Here is a 17,579-nt window from a genome sequence, read left to right on the forward strand (position 1 = left end):
AAAAGTGTTCTAAAAAATAAAGTCTATTAATTAAAAAAATAGAAACACAAGAGAAAAGAAAAAATAGGCTCTGAGTTTCCTATATATAGATACTTTGCTCATATCAGAGAATCCACTTACATAAAGAAAAACAAATAATATCTACTTTCTTGGCCATAGTTTTAACACTATTCAAGAAGCCACAAGATGATGGGAAGAAGGGACTAGAAGTAAAAATCAAGGAGGAAGGCAGGGGACTCTAGAGAAAGGAAGCAAAGCCCTAAGGGAGGATGGGAGGGGATGAGTGGAATCTTCCTGTGGTTCTCATTAGTTTTGAATGTGTCAGGGTTATCAGGGAACTAAAGTTCGAACTTGATGGCTGACAATAATTAAAGAGAATGAGTTGGCAATGTTTCAACTCAATTTTTCTCCCTAGGTGCCACAGGTCTGTTTTTACAACAACTTGTCGTCATTAACTGCCACAGCTCAAATGGAACCAACAGGGGAAATTAATAGGCATATTAGCATTCAAAAGGAAACACAAGATCCTAAGAACTTCATACTTCACCATGGCAGAGCTGGCCTCTGTAAAAGGTTTCATGACACCTGGTTCGTGTGATTAACAGTGATCCTAGAGTTTGGACTCTGTAGCTTGAGCTTAACCTTTCCACAGTTAGTTCCAAGTGTCATCCACAAGATAGAAGTAAACTATGTAGTTTTTACTGCATCCTATGTGAGGACAGTATTTTCAAGGTGTGCTTTCTACAAAGTAGCAGTTTCTCTACGAATCTGGGTTTCAAACCACAGATCCAATTCTGCTTCTTATCCCAATTATAAACTACCTGAGAAGGCAACCCAAGGGACATCCAACTCACTTTTTAAAAAATCCTCTTAAATGTTTTGTTGTTCATAATCTCACATAACAACTCCTAGTATTCACTTTCACTTAACTAGGCAATTGTGTAACAGATAGCGTATGAAAATATTTTTCAGGCCTACAAGTCCTCCACTTAATCATTCAGCACGCAAGTTTTAAGGATTTTCTTCTTCCAGAGACAACTGGTGCTAGGAGGTGAGAAGCAACACTAAGACTCAGTACCTGCCCTCAAGGTGTTACAGACCGGGAAAGGAAGAGGGACATTAAATACATCCTCTCCATTATAGACCTTGTGACTTCAATTCTGACCAATGAGAATCTAGTGTGCATAGGACGCAGAGAAGCTGCCCATTTCTTAGGACAGGACGCACTTCACAAAAAGTTACCCCAAATGAAGACAGTAAGGGAGTTTAGCAACAGAGACAAGAATTTCTCAGGCACAGGAAAGTCTCAGTCTTAGACCATCCTTAGATCTAAGAAACCAAGGCATGAAAATGTTTAGGACTTACAAAAATAAGTGGGTAAAGAGTACAAGGAGGTGAGGTCAAGGCCAGAAGCTTGTGGGGGTTTTTTATACTAAGGAGTGGAGCCTTATTCTCAAAAGGATGGGCAGATATTATAGGGTTTCCAACGGATGGTAAAGGTTTCAGATTTACATCAACCTAGAAGGCCTTAATGTGACCCCTGGCTTGACTATACTTGACACAGTGCCTGACCTCTCAGTTCTTATTTAGAAGACTTTCTATTGTAAATTATTTCTCTGTCTTTTTAAGATGTCAATCTTCTCCCAGCCTCTCAGCCTTTTGCAACCCTAGAATGTCTTTCTCAAAGATCTGGGAGACATCTTTCTGATGCCTTCAAGGAAGATTGTGTCCTGCTTTTCGAGGCTCCATGGGTGGGTAGGAGCCTAACCAAGTGCTGCTAATCAGCAGCAAGCACAGATGGCCTGATCACACTGACTAGCCTCCTGCTAATATCCGCTGCTACTTTTCTACCCACTCACCCCAGGGCTTAAAAATTCCCCGCCTTTTGTCACAACAGAGTTGACTCTTGGTTCTCTATTGCAATACTCTTGAATAAATCCTTCCTCCCCTGTTTAATTGTTCCAGGGCAATTTTTCTTTGACGTTTTGGAAAATCATTAGAGGAGATGTGGAAGACAAGGTGAGTGGCAGGAAGGTGAGTTAGGAAGAGCTTTAGCGTTCAAGGAGAAGAGCAATGGTGAAGCCCAGAAGAGAAGACTGTGGGAGAGAGACATGTGGGAGAGAGATTAAAGTCAAGCAATCAACTCTGTGAACAACTGGAGAGTGAAAAGGAAAAGACACAAGGGAGACTCAAGGTTGTTTAGAGTGGCCATGACAGCTATAACCTCCTTGTAACCTCCCTAATGCCACAGTGGACTGGTGCCTGTTGAGCTCGTGAGAGAGTAGAGGAAACAGATGGTGAGATGAAGGGTCAGGGAGGGCTGGGAGGAGGGACATTAAGAGAGAAAGAGAGGGAGAGTTGGGTGGTTGGGTTATGAAAACAACATAAAAGTGTCTTTTGTAATGATGGATGACAAAGACCATTTATAAATGCCTCAAAGGCAGTTGATAACACCTAAACTATCTGAAAGGGGTTTCTGAGTTAGCATGTTGTTACTGGCAGAATTCTTAAGAATATTCTCAAGACTAGGGGTGCCTGGGTAGTTCAGTCGGTTAAGCATCAGACTTCAGCTCGGGTCATGATCTCGCGGTTTGTGAGTTCAAGCCCCGCATGGGGCTCTGTGCTGACAGCCCAGAGCCTGGAGCCTGCTTCAGATTCTGTGTCTCCCTCTCTTTCTGCCCCTCCCCCATTCACGCTCTCTTTCTCTGTTTTTCTCTCTCTCAAAAATAAATAAGCACTGGGGCACCTGGGTGGCTCTGTCAGTTAAGCATCTGACTTCGGCTCAGGTCACGATCTCGCGGTCTGTGAGTTCGAGCCCCGCATCAGGCTCTGTGCTGACAGCTCAGAGCCTGGAGCCTGCTTCGGATTCTGTGTCTCCCTCTCTTTCTGCCCCTCCCCCACTCATGCTCTGTCTCTCTCTCTCTCAAAACGAAATAAACATGACAAATAAATAAATAAATAAATAAGCATTAAAGTTTTTTTTTAGAAAATATTCTCAAGCCTGGAGAACCAAGAATAGAGGAAGGAAGGAGGAAGAAAGACCACGTCCTAACCCCCAGACATCCATCCAAAGCCCGTACTACAGTCCCTCAGGAAATCAGAATTAGGCAGCAATAGATCCTTTTCTTTTCCTCTTTGTAATCACCAGCATACAGGCATAATCAATGGAAAAGCAGAAGAAAGAGAAATCCAGAAAAAAAAAAGTTACAACAGTCTTCTGAACAAAAATAGAAGTCAGATGGAGAATGCAACCCAATAATGGCTAGTATGTTTAAAATTGCACAAGTTTTCTTTTTCCCTACTTCTGATAAATTTGGCTCTTGTATTACCAGTGATAATCTAGGGGAAAGTATGGGCAAAGGCCCAATACTCTTACTATAATACAAACCAAAGGTCCAGATGAAACGATTTTATGAAATGTCATAATCTTCCAACTTAATATTGAAATTTACCAACAATGATGTAAATTTCTATTTTTGATGGTAAGAACTCCATTTCAATGAAAATTCCTAATATCACACACAATGAAATTCTAGTGAAATTCTGCAACGACAAAATGTATTATAAAATCCCTTGGGAGTTATTCCCAGTGTGAAATGTAATAGCAGCTTTTAATGGTGAGTTCTAGAATATACTTGATGATGCACACTAGAAAACAACATAATTTTTTCCCAGGTACATTACAAATAAGGTAGTATTTGCAAAATTCCTAGCTACAGAGAAGAACCATCACGGATAACTGATGAGAGCCAGTGCTCTAGTATTTAGGAGCTAACAAATACTTGGTTATGACAGTGGAATCTTGGTTACGTGCCCCGGCCAGCCATATAAATACAGAAGTCAAATGAAACATTAAGTATCCAAAAGCAAAGATTACTAACTGTTCCAAAACTTAAATACTCAAAATTATAGTTAGCGACACAACTTCAAATGTTTTCACATTTTTTTTTTTTTGCATATCATACTGTCCATTGTACTGTATGGTGATGGGCAAGGTCACCAACAGTTAGATACTGAGGACGCATTCAGTCATGCAGCTGTGAATTTCTGAGTTCATTGGATACATGTGCAGAATTAATGACAGATTTCCTAAAATCTTCTGAAGAGGCCTAAATCTCTTTCTGGAAGCAAAAAGAATAAACTAATTACAAGTAGACAGCCACTAATGGAGAGATGTGAAATAGGGCAGATTTAAGCAAACACATCCTTAGAATCTGACAACCCAGGGGACTCTCTAATTCTATTTATCAGTGACTCCCAAATAGTGCCATGGATCAGTCATTCAGGAAACCCACTAAGTATTATTAAAAAAGAGTGCTTTCCCCAGGATGAACTATGAAAAGCCTACATCTTTTACCTAATGTTAGTAGTACATACAATTGTCGTTCTGAGTCAATCTGCAAAGAGGTTATTTTCACATTAGCACACATTTCTGTCCTTAGGTCTATTCAGTTCAATAGTTTTACCAATAAACTGGAAGAATACAGAGAAGAAATGTCCATCTTGCTGAGGATCAAACTCTGGAGTTAATTCTGACTCCAGTGTTAGGCTAGAAATAGCCTGAAATTTAGATTGCCTTGCATTTCAGTTTCCAATTTTCATCACTCAAATTCCAAGTGGAGAATATTTAGCTTAATAATAGTTCATGTCAAAAAAGAACCGTTAAGAAAAGGTCATCATTAACATTTTGTGGTTTTTTTTTTTCACCAAATTCTGACACATCAAAAGAAGGTAACTTATATTCCAATTCCCTGAATTTGGAAGGGTAGGGTCAAAAAAACAAAGAAAACTTTGGAGGCTAGTGGTCGTATGAGTCTAATCCCTAGCACCTAGAACAGCGCTTGGTACTGTAGGTATTCGGTAAATAGTTGTTAATGAAGAAGTGAATGAATGGACTCAAGGATTTCTAGCATGTAGGTGGTTCCTTCCTGGCCTTAGTTTAAAAATCAGGAGCTCAGTTACATAAACGAGATGAGGCTTTCAGAAGTGAAGTGCCCCACCCAGATCCACGATGGGACTGAGGCCCTCGTTCCCTCAGCTGCTGAAGTGTTGGCTGTTGGCTCTACTCATAGCTCACGGCTGAGTTCCTCTCCAGGAAGGAAGCTACCCTACTCAGGGTTTGCTTCCTCCCAAGGAAACAATCCTTGTTTCAACTGGGACAATCCTAAACGGCCATCCCAGATGCAAACGTCCCTCTGGCAACTATTACAGCTCAACTTCCTCCTCGGCCTGACGCTACTTTTCTCCCTTTTCACAACTGCTGTTCCCTCTTGGAGAATCCCCAATAAGCCTCATACGTGTAAAACTCAAAAGCCTCGGAGTCTGTTTCTGAGGAAACCCAACCAATAACAAAAACTATGATCCCAAACTCTTTTTTAAAACACATTTCTAGGGGCGCCTGGGTGGCTCAGTTGGTTAAGGGTCTGACTTCGGCTCAGGTCATGATCTCACTGTTCATGAGTTCGAGCCCTGCATCGGGCTCTCTGCTGTCAGCATGGGGCCTGCTTCAGATCCTCTGTCCCCCCTCTGTCTCTGCTCCTCCCCTGCTTGTGCTCTCTCGTCTCTCTCAAAAATAAATAAACTTTAAAAAAAAAAAAAAGGACAGTGTACTGGATTAGAAGAGACATGTAAATTCAAATCCTGTCACGGTGTGATGAATCAAAGTGTCCCCATAAAAACACAGGCACACAGCACATAGAGAAGCCCTCTGTAAACCATGATGCAGCGAGCAAACACTAGGTGTTATTATTATTAAATATGATGCCATGACTGCAGCGGCTGATCCCGCACCACTCACATGTTAACATGAGGATTAAAAAGCAAAAATTTTATACAAAGCTCTTAGGAGGAAGTCTTTAAAGAGAAGCCAGGGGCGCCTGGGTGGCGCAGTCGGTTAAGCGTCCGACTTCAGCCAGGTCACGATCTCGCGGTCCGTGAGTTTGAGCCCCGCGTCGGGCTCTGGGCTGATGGCTCAGAGCCTGGAGCCTGTTTCCGATTCTGTGTCTCCCTCGCTCTCTGCCCCTCCCCCGTTCATGCTCTGTCTCTCTCTGTCCCCAAAATAAATAAACGTTGAAAAAAAAAAATTAAAAAAAATAAATAAATAAAGAGAAGCCTACCTGCCATCTGAGCTGATACCCTAGAGTTGTCCACCCAGGAAGGTCTAGGGTGCTGTGTAAGCAGTAAGAACTGGTCCACAAACTAGGATGCTGTGTAAGCAGTAAGAACTGGTCATTATTTTGTGCGTGTGCACAGAATAAACTAATGAAAATGAAAAATATTCCTTCGGGCGGAGACTTGAAGCTATACCTGGAGTTGACGGTTCTCATTACCAAATGCTAAGTTTCAACAATGAAAGAAGGATCAAATAAATATCAACACTTTAGGCTTATTTCCTAGCCTGAGACTTAAGGTCATCAGCATCGACCTCACCGCAGTTCTGGAAGCGTCTTTTCTTGTAAACAAAGCAAGGCTTTGGATGATAATCAGAGTTAGATTACAAAGGGATTTATATTAAAAATAAGATTATCATCTTCATGTCTAATATTCTCCTGGCATCTGAATCTCTGGAGTTGGAAAGAAAGAGAATGCACTCATTTTTGTTTGTTTGTTTGTTTTTTTAATTCTTTTTAATATTTGCTTATTTTTGAGAGAGAAAGAGACAGATAGAGCCCGAGCAGGGGAGGGCCAGAGAGAGAGGGAGACACAGAATCTGAAGCAGCCTCCAGGCTCTGAGCTGCCAGCCGGGAGTGACCCGGGGCTCAAACCCACAAACTGTGAGATCATGACCTGAGCCGAAGCTAGATGCTTAAGGGACTGAGCCACCCAGGTGCCCCTGAGAGTGCACTCATTTTTAAGTCAAGACCCCTAGGAACTGATGAGTCAGACTCCACACATTCTTATGAAAAGCCAGTGAATTAAATCATCTATATCTAAAGTGATGCTCAGCAATCCTGCCTGGTCCATTCATTGTGTTGCTCCTCAAATTGATTATTTCCAACTTTCTCTGCTCTTTCTGAACACTGATACCTTCCTATCCCAACCATTAGCCCGTAGCCTTGCTTCTTATTTCACTGAGAAAATAAAAATCATCAGAACGGGACATCTTCTCCCGAGTACCCAAACCTTCAACTTACCTGCCTGTGTATCGCTCCTCTGCCTTCCTGCTCTGTACTCTGCAGAGCCTGCCTCCAGCTCTCACTGGGCCCTAGGTCCCATCTCCACCCACACAAAGCCATTCCCCCTGCAGCTGACCTTCTCTCTTCAATCGAGTTCTCTCTCTCCAGTAAATGCGCCCCATCAGCAGAGACAGCTGCACTATCTGACAAGTAGAAAGATGTCCTCCCTGGATACCACATCCCCTTCCAGCCACCAGCCCATTCTCTCCTCCCCTTTATAGCTAAACATCTAACAAGAGCAACCTGTACAGACTTACTTCCCTCACTCCGGTGTGGACACGTACCAACTCTATTCATCTTTTCACCCTTAACCTCTCGTGAGGTGACTAATAACCGCCCTCTGCCCAAATCCAATGATCAGCTCTTAGCATGCAATTCTTTCTCCACCTCTCTGACTCTGGGGCTTTCACAGCGTTCTCTCACTGTTGTTTCATAAAGCATTTTTCTTCTCTAGGCTTGCAATCAACAGGCTGTCTGTCTGTTTGTTTTCTAGCTCACCATGTGCTGCTTCTTGGTCACTGTGGGTCCTCTACATGTCCCCTACCTCTATTTACCAAGTTGCTCAGCCCAAAACCTCAGAATTTGGGGGAGAATTAAATTAAATGATAGGAGTAGAAATGTTAAGACATTTCCTTGCTCACAGTGATAGTGTACTATGAGTTGACTATTATTTTTACTTATTATTACATTTTAAATGAAAAGAGAAATATAAGATACAGACAAAAGATGGAGAAGACAGTAAAGAACATAAGCACTCTGGGTAAATGCCAACCCATGAAAATAGGAAAAGACAAACACAAAGGGATGGACAGTGCCCTTCAGAGAACAGACTGATACCATTTAACTCCTGAGACAGATTTCAAAATGGAACACCTACCCCCACCAAATGGAGGCCTTATCTCTACTGAATAGCCCAGTTATCAACTTGTTAAATGAGGGGGAAATATTCAATTTTAGATGAAGTAATCAACAGAAAGAAAAGTCAGTATTTATAGCAAATTCATGAAGCAAAATGCATACACACAATTTTCTAACGTTCACAATTTTCTAATGTTAGTTTTCTAAACTAACACCTAGTTTAACCACTGCATTTCGCAGATAAAGCACCTAAAGCCTGAAGAGGCTAAATGTATTGTCCAGGGTCATACAACTAATTAGTGCTTAAATTGGCTTTTCTCATTCTCGCTTAAAAATTCCTATCCCTTTCTTTAGTTATTTAAGTGGTGTTTGCTGGGAAAATAGGTACCTAGTACTTCCATAGCCCTACTGCAATTCTCATCACATGATAAAAAAATTCCAGCGAATCAGGGACTATTTCTGTTTTGGTTTTTTTCCTCCACCATGGTTTGCTTGGAGTAAGCACTCAATAAACGTGTATTGAATAAATGATACTGTAATGTTCAATGTCCCAGTTTCATCTTCTAATGCTTAGCATCTAACATGGTATCTGGCATATATTTGTTGCAAATATATAGCTTTTGGAAGCATGAATGCATCTTGACTGAATGGCTCCACCATTTTGACAAATGTATTACATTCACTTGAGGTCAAATATGGAAACTGGAAAGCATGAAAATTCAAGTGATCCACCTCCCCCAAGTTTGAGGACAGGTTAAACTTGCTGACTTACAAAAAGTAACATAGGGAAAGGGGAAAAAAATTAGCTTTGCAGTGGAGAAACCTAGCAAATACAACCTTAGCCAAATGATCAGGTTATCATCATCATGGATGTCATGTGGATATCATATACCCCTAAGATAATGGGACAAAAAGAGACTTCAGTTCTGCAGTATTTGTTTTTCAAGAACCCACAACTCCAGTCTATTTATGAGTAAAATAATAGGCAAAGCCAGATTGGGGGATAGTCTATAGGATACCTGGCCAGTATTCCTCAAGACCATTATGGGGAGAAAAAAAAAAAGACTGAGAACTTGAGAAACAGATCAAAGGAGGCTGGGAAGATATGCCATATCTACCCAATCCAAGGTGATATCCTGGACTGGGTCCTAGAATAGAAAGTCTAGAGTTTAGTTAAGAATAATGAAGCAAATATGAGTTTCTTTGACAAAGGTACCATGGTAATATACAATGTTCAACAATAGGGAACATAATAGGGTAAAGGGTGTACAGGAACTCCCAGTAGTATCTTCATAACTTGTTTAGAAATCTAAAATTATTCCAAAATAAGTTGTTTTTTTTTAAATCAGTGCTGGATACCAGATGATACACATATGAAACTGTCTTGGGACTTAAAGAAAGAAGTACACAGGGCACCTGAGTGGCTCAGGTGAGCATCCAACTCTTGATTTCAGCTCAGGTCATGATCCCAGGTGGTGGGATTGAGCCCTGCACTGGGCTCTGCACTGAGCATGGAGCCTGATTAAGATTCTCTCTCTCTTCCTCTCTTTCATTCTCTAAGATAAAAAAAATTTTTTTTTAATGAAGTGTGCAGATATCTGGCCAGATCACCAAATATGGGCAGTGTTTACACATCTCATATGTTTCTACATCCAGCCATCAGAGCACTCTTGTACTGGCAGACACAATAAATGTAAATCAAATGATTAATTGTATTCTCTTGCCATAATCTTTCTGTTTATATCTATCGGTGTTTTCAATGCTGTTTTTGAAAGTGAGAAAGTGGGTCGGAAGCACGTGCACATTAAAGTGGGAGCCACGTGTGGAAGAGGTCAGCTGGTCTCCCGACCTGCAGACCGAAGGGCAGCCAGCGGGCCTGGAGCGTGTCCTGAGCAACAGCAACCACAACAACCATAGCTACCATTTTGGGAAAGCATGGTAGTGTGCCATCCTTTGCACCACAGTTTCACCCGCAAGATTACATTTCACTCTCTCATTCCCGCAGCAATTCTATTCCCGTTTTGGAGATGAGAGTTAGGATCATCAGAGAGATGAACTACGTGGTCAAGGTTGCAGCTGCAATTCCAACACAGATATTTCTGACCCTTCCACTAAATCGGTAAACCAAAGACAAGGGAATTTCATAAAAACAATTGTCTAAGCTACGATCCTAATATCATTAATGTAAGCCAGAGAATAATATACTGAGATACTATGTATTTATTGTATATACGCATGAACATCCATATAATTTCCATTACATTGAAAAAATGTAAAGGGGTTATGAACACTATACCTGATATACAGCAAATGTTAGTCCTCTCCTACCTTAATAGGCTACACCTATTTTCAATAAATTCCAACCTTGTTTTTGCTTCTGATTTAGGGCCTAGACTTGTATGAATTATCCGGGCAATTCAAAAGGGCAGAGAAGCTAATGCCAGAAGTCAAGTTTAGCCAGTTTACATGAGATAAGAGTTAAATCTCGGCCAGTATCAAGTTATTCTAGATAAAAAAAAAAAATGTATGTTGCATCAGTGAAACTCCTTTGGAGTTAGAAATATAAAAGATTTTCAAAAACTCATCATCCCTTTCCTAGACTATATGATTACATGCTTTATTAAGGACTCATTTAATAGATTTGATTCAGATCATGGGGGTAAGTGTCAGCTATCTTTATGGATTTCATTAAGAATTTTTTCTAACATGACCACTTTACGTTCTACCTTTTAAGCTGAATAGACTTTCCTCTTGGACATCATAGCCACTATCTTGATGGTTAATAATTCATAAATCCAGTAATGAGATTCTAATTACTTTTACATAAGTCTGAAATTTACCAGCAAGAGCCAAGGAAGGGACTGGCCTAGACTAACCCTCTTTGTGCATTATTTTAGGGGGAATGGCCCCCAGGTGAGTTGGAGCTAAATGGAAAGGGGATGGCAAATCTTTGAAATAATGTAGTCATCTTTCCCTATGCTAAAATAAGCAAGGTAATTAAAAGAGATGCCATCTGTAATGACCAAGGAAACCTGCCTTACGGACGGAAGTGGGGCTTTGTTAGACAACAAACATTGGAGTTGTAATCTAATACAAAAAACAATCCAGACACATGAGCAAGATCTATTAAACAGTGATGGCAAACGGCCACATGCTGCCTGGATGAATCACTCAGTGTTATCATCAAGAAAGAGAACTAATTTTTTAAACCTGGTAATGCAGTACTGCCTTAGTTTTAGGCTTTGTATGTTGACAATAAATAAATGGCCTAAGAGGATTCGCTCCCTTTGGGATGCAGGTCAGAGTACTGTCTTCAAATCCCTTTTATATATGTTTTCTATATATTTTATTTAATTAATGCTTCTGAAATAACAGATCTATTTTGGCATTGTGTATCACATATGGACTTGAACTGGTTTTTGTCTTTATGCTCAATGTGAGCTCTGCCAGCCTTCCACTGAATCTGTAGTTGGTTACGAGTTGGAATCAGGCAAGAGAGTGAGGGTAAGAATCAAATATTGAACCCCAAAGGACAAACTTCCCTGAGCAACCACATTTTAGATGCATCATAACTACATATTCAATGTTGGATGCCTGAGTTGGCCATCTTTACTTCCAATTAATATATTGTTTCCTTCAAACTCAAATATTTAGAATTAGGTAACTCTCTGATTCCTTCTTGGAATGTTTTTGTGTCCTTCTGGGACCCAAAGACACCTGAATTTATTGGATTTATACTTATACCAAGTTACCTCCCCAGTTTGAGATAAGAAGTTTCCTCACAGAGAAGTTTTATCACATAAGATATGATGAGTAAAGCACTTGCCAAGAAATGTCATCTTCTTGTAAAAACTCAAATCACAATTACCTCTGGCAATGGTGGACAGATAATGCTACAGAAAAGATAGAACAGATAATTGAAATCCACAGATAAGCCTCAAATCTCATTTCAGCCCCAAATTTCAAATGCTTCCCTACTCCCAACTGACTTTCTTCAGAGTTGATGGCAAACTGAAAAACATTGCTGACTTGAGATCCATTATTATGTTTAATTTTTCAAAAATTATAAGCTATGTGTCTACAAGCATGAAACGAGAAAGAACATAAAACACTCCTCTTTGTAATTAGCAGCCCCCAAAAGTCAGTTTAACTCACACTGTGAGCTACACCTCCCAAGGCAAACATACATGCCCATCATGTTACGAGTTACATTAGATTTGTGCTGGTCCGTTATTTATAATCTCATTTATACTGGAAAATATAACCTGCCATTTATAGAAGGCAGAAATGCAAAAGTTCAGGGAATTGCTCCTTCTCCACTTCAAACATTCCTATCATGGAGCATCTGGTGGCTCAGTGGGTCAGTTAAGCGTCCGACTTCAGCGTAGGTCATGATCTCACAGTTTGTGAGGCCGAGCCCTATGTTGGGCTCTCTGCTGTCAGCACAGAGCCTGCTTCAGATCCTCTGTCTCCCTCTCTCTGCCCCTCCCTCCCTTACTCTATCTCAAAAATAAACAAACATTAAAAAAAAAAAACTTTCCCATCCAAGGAAATGAAAGTGAGGGACAGAGGTTGGGGGGAAGGCTGAGGAGAAGCTAGAAGGTACTGATGTTTAATGAAAAGAACCAGAAGGGTTAAGGAAGCTAAAGTGGTAGAGAGAATTGAGAAAGGAGAAATTTCACACAGAATTCTCTGGGAGGCTCAGTGATTGGATGGACTACCAGGAAAATGGATCCTCACTCAATACCACTTCCAGATTGGAACGTCCCTGCACCCACCCCTTAAACTGACCCTAGATTTCAAGATTTCCATCCACTAAACCCCACTCCAGGATCACAGGTTCAGAAATCAGAGCCTGGAAGACATTATCCCAGGAATGTGTCCCTACTCTATTCCTGCCAGTGTTAGCTATTTGTGTCTTCTACAACCCTAGGTAGGTCCGTGCTTAGAGCTAGTATGGGGTGTTAGTTCATAAACCTCTGGTTCTGTATCAAACTCCTTCCTTTCTGTTAGCATCCCCGCCTGTGTCCTTGGACACTGGACCTGATCGTCTCTGAATTTACTGTACTTGACTGCCGCCCTCCCCAGTTAGGGGGGAGGCAAGAACACCACTATCTAACATACCTGTGGTCTTAACATCTTCCGGCCTACGTTACCTGATTAGCTCATGTATCACAATACAGACAGGGATCTAAAATAGTGACTGGAATATAAAAAGTGCTCAGTAAATACTAAATGACAGACAAGATGAACTAAAATTAGTTATCCATTTAAAGAAGCATATGGAAAATATGAACATTGAGAAACATTCATATGTTGAGTCAGTTTAAGATTTCAGGATTTCACCATCCATCAATCACTTTATCCCGGCATTGGGTATTCTGTGGGCCTTTTACATTATGCAATCACATAATAGCTAGAAGTGTTAGACATGTCTTTATAGATAACGATGTCACATCTGCATAAAGAATGAGGATAATATTTGGTAATATTGGCTCCAGGGAAAGACTCATGCTGTCCCAAGAGTTTTCTACATGTCACTACACCACATGACATTCGCCAGCCTTCTGCTTTCTCGTTTTAGGTAAACTTGAGACTAAAGTGGTTAATACACCAGGAGATCCTAACTTGGCATCTTCCACATAGTAATTTTATTCTGCTGCTTTCCTTTCTCCAGTTCCATTTCCTTCAGCCATAAATCACCACTCGGCATTCACGTATTACTACACTTTCCATCATTTCTCTAACCATTGTTTTCAGACACAAGATGAATCTATCCAAACCAAGGAGGATCGAGAAGCTGAAGACAGGCTGATCACACGAAATCAACGAAGCACTTCCAACTTACAAGCTTCCCGAAGTTTCTCTTTGTCATAGTGGAATCCTTCATAGTCTTGTAAACTGATTTTGTTCACCCGGATCCTCAGGCGGTCTGGGACAGATTGGGGACTGCAAAACAAGAACCGAGTAGTCAGACATAAATGAGAGGGTAGAATTGAGAGCCACATGCACCTGGAAGGACTAAAGGCAAAACATCTCTTCATGCTTGGAAGAAAAAGTTCTCATTCACACCAGAAAACAGCCATTATCTGGAGAGTACATCTACAGAAACCTCAGGTTTCTGGAATTTAGGTGAGAACATGGAAATAATCAGAAAAAGCTTCTGGAAGCTCCTCCAATCCTATTTGCTTTTAACGTGTTAAAAAGTCTAGTAAGATCATGTGTTTAGTTCCATGATAAATTAGACACAGCTAATCTGAAATAGTGAGAAGCGGTGTAGACATATAAAAACTGCTGTAGACAGGTATGTCCGTACCAGCCTCTTATGACAGTTTGACCCTCAGAAGAAACAAATAAACAAAAACTATAAAAAGCAGACCAAGAATTGAGAAAACACGGGGCTGAGCTCAAAATGGCTCCGACAGTCTAATGGCACCTCTCAGTCAAAGTTTATGACAATAAATGCTGTCGGTGGTGGGGATTCTGAGTGCCGCAAAATGAAGGAAAAAAATGAAAATATGTCTAAGGTACTTTCTTTAGAAAGGGAATGAGGTTGTAATTCATTTTAGCAGAATTCGCGACACATGTTAAACGAAAGGGGTGGTGCCAAGCTTTCTGAAGCATCCTGTTCCCCCACAGAATTTCTTTACCTGGATTCCATGGACTAAGTAATATTTTCAGGTTAGTTTAACCACTGGCATTAGTTGAGCGAAACAATGTAATTTTCGCCAGCACTCCTACGGATCAAAACATTTTTTCAATGGATTAATAGAGCACAATCCCCACTCATCCTTCACTGTTTCCCTATACTTAGATTTCATTGGTTCAGATAATTTTAGCAAATAAAGGATTGCTTCCCCTGTCTTGTATTATGGGATAAAAGTCACCATTGACCCAAGGAGAAAGAATAGCATTACTCTTCATTTCCGTAAAGAAGGGAAGGAATGGAAAAGGGAAAGAAGGGGAAAAAGAGGGGAAAAAGAGAAGAAAAAGAGGGAAGGAAGAAGAAAAAGATAGATGGAAGGAGGGAGGAGGGAGTGATTAAATACTGTCTGGATACTGAGACCCCCCCACCCCACCTCTCACACACACATGTATGGGATTTCACTGCAACTCTGGAAGAAGGAGGGGGAAATAATTCAATCTCATTCTATTGTCTAATGCTTCATCGTAGGGCAAAGTATAGTAGTAACTCCCTCCAGGTAGATTCCCACTCTAATACCTTAAAACAACATATATATCCAGCTATGGACACATATGTGCATACTCATACATAGTCCTCTTCCTCCCCCCTCCCACACAAAGATATTTAGATAGACGTGCATAAGTTCTAAAGAGAGATGGTGGACAAACAAAAATGTCTGAGGTTCACTGGGCTAAAAACTAAGCCAATATGAAATGACAAGATTGATATTTGTGAGGGAAAATTTTGAGAAGACATATCAATACATCGGTCCGTTCAAAGTGTGTCTGTTGGGTGTCCACTTTGTAACGGGCATTGCGCCGGACATGGAATCGGCTTTGATAAATAAAACTGACATAAGCAGTGATGGGAGATATGATTTGAAGGCATATTTGTAAGCTAGAACATACCTTAAATATCATGCATACCATGTCATCTTTAATAGAGAGGAAAGCTGCGGTGCAGAAAGGTAAAGTGATTTTATGGTCACAGAGCTACTAAGTGGCAGAGCTGGGAGCAGAGTCTTGGACTCTTCACTCATAGGTTTCGTGCTTGTTCTATTATACAGGGCCAAGAATCCCATGGGTTTGATGGCAAAAGCACAGAGCCTGAATTAACAAAGTCGAACGATTATGTGGTGTTCAGACTCTTATCAATAAGCAGTGAGTGGAGGGATAGCTCGGTAAACTCTGGTGCACTGAAACAAGAGAACACTGGGCAAACAGTACAAATGAGTGTGCAGATCCGCCTTTGTTTGGAGGGAAGTTCGACTATAACATTGTGAAGTGAAAAAAAAAGTTAGAGAAAATTATGTCTGGAATAATCTCCTTCATGTAAACTGTGGAACCTCGGCATCTGTGAAGGTACACAAGTGTCTGGAGAAAATGTTCAGTAAGCTATCCCAAGCAGTTACCTCTACACGATGGGATTTAGGGATTATTTCACACTGAGAATCATCCTTTTTAGGAAAATATTTTAAAAGTATGTCAATATGTAAGTAAATGGTAACTCAGAGCCAGAGTAAAAATAAGAGTTACAGCAAAGGGTGTTAGGTATTAGACATAAATAGATAGGAAAGGATAGGAAAGAACTTAAGCAATTGACAGAGTGACCATACAGTGTATCAAATGCTTATCCCCAAATTAAGAGGGGTCCGATCTTTTCATTTTCAAGTTCACCCCAGTGACCTGCAAAGACTGTACTTAGCAAACGTTTCCCCACAAGTACATCAGGTAAGAGGGAAGCTGGAAGCACAGAATGTAGTGGCCCACCATACCCTCCGGGGGGAGGTGGGGGAGGATGCAGGTTGAAAGACGTCTACTTCCATACATTTCAAGATTACAGTAGGCCTAATGACAGTGAAGTCTAGTCTTCTCCAATGGGCTGGAGATGTCAGGACTAAGACCTGGCTCCAGCAGTAGCTGTCGCGTGGACAATGGGGTTGAAGGAATGACTAGAGACCAGTCGCTATACGGCCTTGTCCCAGGGGCTCCCCACTAGCTAACCAGTGTTTACCACCTTTCTCACAGTCCACCAGGACCCGCCCCCTGTCCACAGGCTTCCACCTCCCAGCTTTGTGTCGGCACCCACCCATTCCAGCCACACACTGCTGCCTCCTGAGCCACGGCCTCCACCGACCTTCCTTACGGGTGGTCCACCATGCACGTGCAACATGAACTGTCATTTGAATGGAACTTTCCAGAATCCAAATGAATTCACATATTATCTCACTTCATCTCCAGAGTGATCAGCCAGGCAGAAGAAAACTCACCGCTTATCACTCTCTCCCATCCCACCTTCTTACACACCCCCTCTCTCTTGCGGGCCGCTCCCGTCTGTTCCTGAGGACTTACAATGCATCCCATGTTCCCACCAGCAGCAGCTTGCTTAAACCCACTCTTCTGACTAGGGGACCTGGGGCTTGGCTTGCTATCAAGTGTTGAGGCCCACCAGCAAATTTTAGAGCAACCACGGGGTCCATGATGGAAATCTGCTTGGAGTAATTTTGGATCCTGGCGTGAAGGGTAGGCAGCTCAGCCAAGTCTAAGAGCTCAGACTCTGAGTCAGATTGCCCGGATGGGAGGTAAAGCTCCTCCAATTATTGGTTAATCAGGTAACCTTGTGCTCCAGCTCCCTCGTAGATAAGACGGAGATGACGAGAGGATCCACCTCCAGACCTACTACAAGGATTAAATGGGTCAATACGGGTAACGTGCTGAGAAAAAAGTCTTGCACGTTGAAAGTGCTCAGGATACCAGCTATCACCGGCATAATTATTATTCTGAAAACCCTACATAAGGTTCTGCTAATAAACAATAGAATCAGCTGCTGCCGGGTCATGGAAGAAGGTCAGGGCATATGCA

At 41.3% G+C, this 17,579-nt stretch overlaps 1 protein-coding gene across 3 annotated transcripts in view; it reads right to left on the reverse strand.

Annotated features, from left to right (window-relative positions):
- Nucleotides 1–17,579, reverse strand: part of DGKI (diacylglycerol kinase iota) — a 449,833-nt gene that overhangs the window by 110,099 nt on the left and 322,155 nt on the right. For all 3 annotated transcript variants that reach the window (XM_043589661.1, XM_043589660.1, XM_043589662.1), the window contains one exon: nt 13,882–13,982. In XM_043589661.1, coding sequence (XP_043445596.1) covers nt 13,882–13,982 — 101 coding nt within the window. The remainder of the gene's footprint in view (nt 1–13,881; nt 13,983–17,579) is intronic.

This window comes from Prionailurus bengalensis, chromosome A2 (genome assembly GCF_016509475.1).
Source record: "Prionailurus bengalensis isolate Pbe53 chromosome A2, Fcat_Pben_1.1_paternal_pri, whole genome shotgun sequence".
In the NCBI taxonomy this organism is placed as follows: domain Eukaryota; kingdom Metazoa; phylum Chordata; class Mammalia; order Carnivora; family Felidae; genus Prionailurus; species Prionailurus bengalensis.